The sequence below is a fragment of the Nuphar pumila genome, chromosome 2 (assembly GCF_984573655.1).
Source record: "Nuphar pumila chromosome 2, dmNupPumi1.hap1.1, whole genome shotgun sequence".
Taxonomy (NCBI): Eukaryota; Viridiplantae; Streptophyta; class Magnoliopsida; order Nymphaeales; family Nymphaeaceae; genus Nuphar; species Nuphar pumila.
Window position 1 is genome coordinate 16,098,465 of NC_143250.1, and position 7,294 is coordinate 16,105,758.

General features: G+C 41.9%; 1 protein-coding gene across 1 annotated transcript; it reads left to right on the forward strand.

The window, feature by feature from the left end:
• Nucleotides 1-4,674: 4,674 nt before the first annotated feature.
• Nucleotides 4,675-6,940, forward strand: LOC149844876 (oxygen-evolving enhancer protein 2, chloroplastic-like). The gene is made up of 4 exons (XM_089995338.1): nt 4,675-5,018; nt 5,707-5,939; nt 6,292-6,342; nt 6,604-6,940. Exons 1-4 carry the CDS (start codon nt 4,778-4,780, stop codon nt 6,862-6,864), a joined length of 786 nt encoding a protein of 261 aa, XP_089851464.1. The 5' UTR covers nt 4,675-4,777; the 3' UTR covers nt 6,865-6,940.
• Nucleotides 6,941-7,294: the final 354 nt, after the last annotated feature.

A 7,294-nucleotide genomic window follows, 5' to 3' on the forward strand; every position in this document is an offset into this window, starting at 1 on the left:
ACATTCATTTGAAACATATTTTCATGATACAATTTCACATAAAAAGCATAATCAAATTGAAAATAACTTCATACAAGCATGGATACAGTCACATCAAACATTGCAATACATTCAAATCATTCATATCAAAATAATGTCAAATATGTACCTGCAGCAAACACACTCCAATATCCCGCAAACTACTACCATGACTAGTATGAAATCCGACCTCCAAAAATAAGAATACTTCTATTTTCATACATTAAAATCATGTTCAGCATGATCTCCAAACTCCATCAAAGCAGTCCTAGATATCCACAACTAAGTGAGTGTATGAACAGAAAAATGTTGCATCCAAGAAATTAAATAACCTGTGATGTGCTTGCATTACTTACTCACCATGGATATTTACCCGATTTGCATTTTGCTTGTTTCTTTTCGCATACCATTTTAAGTCGCATACGATGCTTAGCATTAAGCATCGCACATTTTGCTCTGTTACGCACCTGCAATGCACATTACTCTTACCGGTCAAAGACAAAGACATAGGGAGAAGCAAAAGAAAATAGACGGAGCCCCCTGTCGGAAAGTACCAGTGGCATGGGAGCGGGGGTCCTTGTCGGCGGAGCAAACACAACAACAGGGGGGGGGGATCCCCCTGACGCTATTGCTTAAACAAGGGCAGGGGGCAGAGCCCCTTGCCGAAAAGTACCAACGGCAGGGGTGAGGGCCCCCATGCCGACCGAGCAAACACAATGGCAGGGGGGCGGATCCCCCTACCGTTGTTGCTTAAACAAGGGCAGGGGGCAGATCCCCCTACCAAAAAGTACCAGCGGCAGGGGTGCGGGGCCCCCTGCCGACCGAGCAAACACAACGGCAGGGGGGGCGGATCCCCCTACTGTTGTTGCTTAAACAAGGGCAGGGGGCTCCACCCCCCTGCCGGAAAATTCTAGCGGTAGGGGGGCTCTGCCCCATGCTAGTCGAGCAAACACAATGACAGGGGGGTGGATCCCCCTACCGTTGTTGCTTAAACAAGGGCAGGGGGGCTCTGCCCCCCTGCCGAAAAATACCAGCGACAGGGGGGCTCCGCCTCCTACCGGCCGATCAGACACAACGGCAGGGGGGGTGGATCCCCCTGCCGCTGCTGCTTAAACAAGGGTAGGGGGGCTCCGCCCTCCTGCCAGAAAATACCAGCGGCAGGGGGCGGGTCCCCTGCCAACAGGTTGGAAAGAGGGACAAGGGGGAGGTGCGAGGATACAGGAGACGAGCTCACCGGCGTGGTCGTTGGTGGACTTCGGTCAAGTTGCCAGAGCCGGAGGAATAGGTGGTGGGTCACCGACAGGTTCGCTGAGGGAAGAAGGGGAGATGGCGTCGGTCGGTGTGGCCGGAGAGGGATGGGCGTCGGTCGTTGTGGCTGAAGAGGGAGGCGGACGTCAGAAGGGGGAGAAGGGAAGGGAGGAGGTCGCTGGAGAGGGAGGCGATCGCCGGAAGGGGGAGAAGGGAGGGCAAGCAACGAGGCGAGAGAAAGGAAAAGAAAGGGGCTCACATTAGGGATTTATGAGAAATTTAGAGACGAATTCGCGATGGCAAAATTCTGTTGTAAATTTGTGATGGATTAGCGACGGAAAATTTCTGCCGTTGATCCATCGCGAAGTTGCGACGGAGTTTGAGACAAAATTTTTCTGTCGCGAATTCGTCGCTAATTAGCTGCGGATTCGCGATGGAATTTTTTTCGTCGCTAATTCTGCAAATAATTCGAATGTTAGCCATGGATAGTTTTTTCTAGCTAATCCGTCGCAAATTTCCGTCTCTAATTAGAGTTTTTCTTGTAGTGTTCACCTCCACGCACAGAGGAGTCTCCTGCAGTTACCTTGCAACAAAAAAAAAAAAAGAATGAAACATCAACCCAAAAATGAAATGTAAGCCCAAAAAACAAAACATCAACCCAAAAAATCAACATGCATTGTCACCCTTATTGAGTTCTCCATAAGCACAACCAAAAACCTAACTAACTCACGCATAAAAATAACGAAAATGAAACAAAAAAAAATTGAAGGGAGAATAGGATTTTACCTCCTCTTTGACCTTGCTACAAAAATAAAAAACAATGAAACATCAACCCAAAAAATCAACATACATTGTCACCTTTATTGAGTTCTCGATAAGCACAACCAAAACCTAACAAACTCAACACAACCATGGCAAGATACATACGTCGAATGGCAAGATACATACGTCGAATAGAATGCTCTATGGATATATTTTTATCATGAAAAATGAAACTATTGTGCCCCCCTTAAGGTGGTGTTTGGGTGCACCCACTTATCCAGATAAAGGGCATAAACGGAGAAATCGTATTATCATCTATAATAGAATATCTCACATTCTCCCATTCATCTTGATAAGTGGTTGCATCCAAACACCGCCTAAATGGAATCAAAACATAATTAAGAAATAATACAAGAACAAATCAAATATAGTTGCTTTCCATGATGCAGCAATATAAATGACAAACATCGATAAAAATCAAATTTTAAATAACCATCCTAATTAACAAGTTTTGCTGCCTATGCAAGTAAAACCATCATCGTGAATTCTCAATTGTGTTCTTCCAAGCAGATAAGTTATCTAATTTCTATTGTATTACATATACATAAGGAGTCACGTAAAGGGCGAAAGGCTGCAGCAGGAAGCTCCTCAAAGTCCCGTTGGACCTGCCAACATAGGAAGATTATCAAGGAAAAAAGTTAGGCCACACTAAACCAATACATCAAAACTTAACACAGTTCAAAAACATAAGAGATCCCAAATACCTTTGTTTTTAAAGTCTGCCAACAGAAGATGAGAGTTTCCAGGTTGCTATTTGCATCATGAAGCAACCGATCAGAAACCTGAAATCAGGTAACCACAATTAAAATAATCATTGTGTTTTCATGTACCCAAAACAACTGTTTTCTCAACAAACTTGATCAACAAGATTGCGACCCAAAATAGCAATTAGCACAATGTACAATAACCGTGAGTTTGACTGATCGTAGACACGAAACCCCGAGAAAAAAGGGGTCCATCAAGATTGTTAACAAAGAAAGAAGAAAATGAAACAGATGGGGGGAGAAGGATGTACCTCCCAAGCAAGGATGCTGTGTTGGAACTCCTGGAGCCAATGATTGGCATGGTAGCGAACGCTGGAGTCAGGGTTGTGGTACAGTGCGGTTAGCGTCTTCTGCACATCTGCGGCAGCCATGGCTGGCATCCCGTGGCCACCCGAAAGGTCTCTCTGGTGGGAAAAGGGATTCCTTGGTTACCCTCTTCTTTTGTTTTCCCTCTGCTCTCGATTTCTTAACACCTTTGCTGTTGCTCATGATCACTTGCGCACTGCCTTTTTTATTTTGTTTGCTTCCTCTCTTCTTCGTTAACTGAAAGGGAGGAAGGGGTTTTTTTAGGGAACTAAAGGGAAAAGGAAGGAAGCTACCTGCTAATGTAAAAAACACGTTTTACTGGCGCAGATAAACGCTGCGTCAGTAAACCAAATTATTGAAATATATTTTTTTTTGTGCAGTGTAGAGTTGTGCTAGAAAAGATTGTTTTCACTAAAACTGGGGTTCCATATGCCAGTGTAAGCTTTTTCTTTGACGCAGCAGAAAATCTGCACCAATAAATCTCGTTTCACTAAAACACAGATTTCTAGTAGTGATAATTGGATTTGTTGTTGTTTTCAGTTTCAAATGCATATAGCCTAAACTGAACCTGGATCCAATTATAGTGCATACCTAAATAGATCCAGTATAAAAATAAGTTGAGTCATGTAAGGATTTTAAGTCGGACGGTGATTGAGATTTGGACACGGATGTGAAAATGATACATCTGAACCTGCCTAGGATATATTTTTGCTTACTGAATTCGAGCAAACAGACTTAGTCTCAATCGGGTATTTGATACAAACCCGAATCATTTACATCCCTAAGGTTGTTCATAGGCTGAATTTTAGTCCAGTAAATCGATCCAACCTGAATACAGTTGTGGCAGTATGGTCTTAAAAATGCCATTACTCCAAACTCGATCCAAGTAGTATGTTCATTAGGGTTTGCTATGAATTTAATTAAACTCTTTAAATTATAGAAATTGGGTTGATGCTTAGGGATGTAAATGGTTCGAATTCAGGTAAGATATAGCCAATACCAAAACTGACTAATTGAATATTGGCTAATTGGACTTGAATTTGGATTTGGCTTCAGAAAAGCTAATACTGAATCCAAAAAAATATATGTAAATCAGATTTGGATATCAGGCGGAATCAGATATCCATCGGATTTGGTCATGAAATCCTTATACAATCCGAAATCTATTACTAATCATATTCAATTTTCTTAACCGAGTCCAACTAATTGGATTTGGAATTGGATTGTATATTAAATATGTCTGATCAATTGACAACCCCAGTTGGGATTCTATTTTCTCTCTCCACCATAACCCAATCACGAATCCGGTTAGTTGATATTTGGGTGGGTTTAGGGGAACACAGATGGGTCGGGTCCGTTACTGTTTCATAGACATGTAGATGTAGGTCACTCTTTGGTGCTATTACATCTCCCAATTCATGGAAATCTACGTGGTCCAATGAGAACCTCACCACAATATCCCCTTATCCAACCTCATCCCTTCTACCCTTTATTAGTTCCCCATCCAAAATCCAATGTCCTAAAAGGCCTCCTTATTTCCTTCCTATCCTTTTGATGCTCACTGACAAGAAGAGTCAAGCAACACCAAGCGAGTAAAAGGAGTGTGCTGAGGGTGGAAAATGGCCTCAACTGCTTGCTTCCTTCACCACATTGCACCCTCAGCTAGGGGCAGGGTGCAGTCTGCAAGGACCCCAAGTACACCCTTCAAGCCTGCGCTGGTGGTCTGCAAAGCAGAGAAGAGCTCCATTGAGGAGGAACAGAGTGCTGGTCTTTCTCGCCGGTTGGCACTCACTTTGCTTGTTGGTGCTGCTGCAGTTGGCACCAAGGTCTCCCCTGCTGATGCTGCCTTTGGTGAAGCTGGTAATTTCTTTAGAACCGCAATCTTTTTTTGTTCTAAATAAAGGATGATTTTTTTTTCTCTTTTTTGGGTTCATTTGGCGACACACTCTTTCTGATTCTGGCTGCACTGGCAGCAAAAATCTGTAAAGGTTGTGTTCCATATTACAGTGGACAATGGGTTGCTGATTATAAGCAATTCCTCTGTATATATATGGGAATTAATAAATAAGAGTCCTTTTTTTCTTAAGAGAATCAATTCCAGAATAGGCAAAACCCACACTTGATTTATTGCAGTATTTTAGTGTATATAAGCTTATAAGGCATTAGCAGTTCCAATCTTATGCGGGAAGTCTAAGGGGTGTTTAGGTGCTTGCCAATTCAAACTTCCACTGGGGAAGGGTATAACTAACCTTCTTAGAGATAACATGGTCCTGAGAGAATATTAGTCTACTTCTACCCTTAATTCAGACAATCTCGTGATCAAATAATAACCAAATCCAGCCTAGTTGGATCTTGCAATCTTGGATTGTATCTGCACGTAGGTGTTAAGCCAAAGTTCTCATTTTTGCCAATTACTAATCGCAGAATGCATATTTGATGATGCATACGCACAATTGCTCTGTCTCTGCTTTATCAGTTTATCACTATCATACTACTGTTTCATAATCACCGTCAATGCTGATTTTCTTTAATTGCCTACAAAATGCAGCCAACGTGTTTGGGAAACCAAAGTCAAACACAGACTTCTTGCCATACAATGGGGATGGCTTCAAGCTTCTTATTCCCTCAAAGTGGAACCCCAGCAAGGAGGTGGAGTACCCTGGTCAGGTCCTTAGATACGAAGACAACTTGGACGGAAACAGTAATGTTACAGTGATGGTCACACCCACAGACAAGAAGAGCATAACTGATTATGGTTCCCCTGAGGAATTTCTGTCAAAGGTGAGCACATATCAACCTACATTACTCGATCTCAGTTAAACAAAGTCCATAAATTACACACTTGAACATAGTAGTCCTTTATTATAAACGGCTCAGACTATGTTGGGTCTTGGTGGATCCTGGTCTATCTGTTTTTCTGTTGTCTAAAAATTAGTGCTTTTGTGGGAATTTTTTTGTATTCAATTATGATATAATGTAGCACATAACCCACATCCTTACTGCGCAGGCATAGTACAGGTAACATCTCTTTGTAACTGAGAACTGTAATGGTTATAAAGATAGCTTGGTTGAAAAAATTTAACTGCTTCTGAGAATTGCTCACTTATATAAGTTACGAACTTGTCTTGTGCAGGTTGATTATCTTCTTGGGAAACAGGTCTACTCTGGCAAGACTGATTCTGAGGTAAGTAATAAATCATCGATAAAATTAATGTGTTTCCGCAATTCCAGCTGCATGATTTTCATGTGTGCATGTGTATCTGCTGCACATGCCCTTTCAGCTGGCTCAAATGATTTTATCTTTGAAACCGTTATTGATTAATTGATTTTTCAAGCTAAGTTTCATATGCATTCATGTTTTTTTTAGAGAAAACATATGCATTCGTGTCAAGTGTTTGTAGTTATCTTTGTTTTATAGTTTGGTACTTACATGCTTATTATATAGGGTGGGTTCGACAGTGATGCAGTTGCAACTGCGAACATCTTGGAGTCATCTACTCCAGTTATCGGTGGCAAGCAGTTCTACTCGCTATCCATATTGACGCGGACAGCAGATGGTGATGAAGGTGGCAAGCATCAACTCATCAATGCCACTGTGTCTGATGGCAATCTCTACATATGCAAGGCCCAAGCAGGTGACAAGAGATGGTTCAAGGGTGCTCGAAGGTTTGTTGAGAGCACTGCTTCTTCCTTCAGCCTTGCTTGAGGAACCAACCATTGTACTTGTATGAAGGTTTTGTATATTGGAAGTTTAATAAAAAAAATTGTCTTTTATGAGTTCTTATGAGATGCACATGTTAATATGTATCGGACAAAAGGAGTAAGATGGTTTTTCTAATCTTCCCAAGCCCTTAGAATGTTCTGTTGTTTAGTCGAGATACAGAAACGACTGTCTGAAGTTAGGAGATCCCAACTGGTTTAATAGTAACTCAGATTCTGCGGGCTTCCTATGAAGCTTGCTTAATTGGCTCGAAGTCGTCTGACTCCTGTTTCACCAGATAACCTCTTCTTTAGTTTGAAAAATCATGGTGAGTGATTTATGTTTGTGTTTGGACACACCAATCCAGAAATCCAGTATGAGCTGGAATTTTGCATTGTATTCTGAAAGGTATGTTCCCAACTTATATCACTTCTCG

Coding starts and splice junctions, on each gene's coding strand:
- LOC149844876 (XM_089995338.1), top strand. CDS start 4,778: ATGGCCTCAACTGCTTGCTTCCTTCACCACATTGCACCCTCAGCTAGG. Junction 5,019..5,706: donor TGCTGCCTTTGGTGAAGCTG/GTAATTTCTTTA, acceptor TACAAAATGCAG/CCAACGTGTTTGGGAAACCA. Junction 6,343..6,603: donor CTGGCAAGACTGATTCTGAG/GTAAGTAATAAA, acceptor CTTATTATATAG/GGTGGGTTCGACAGTGATGC.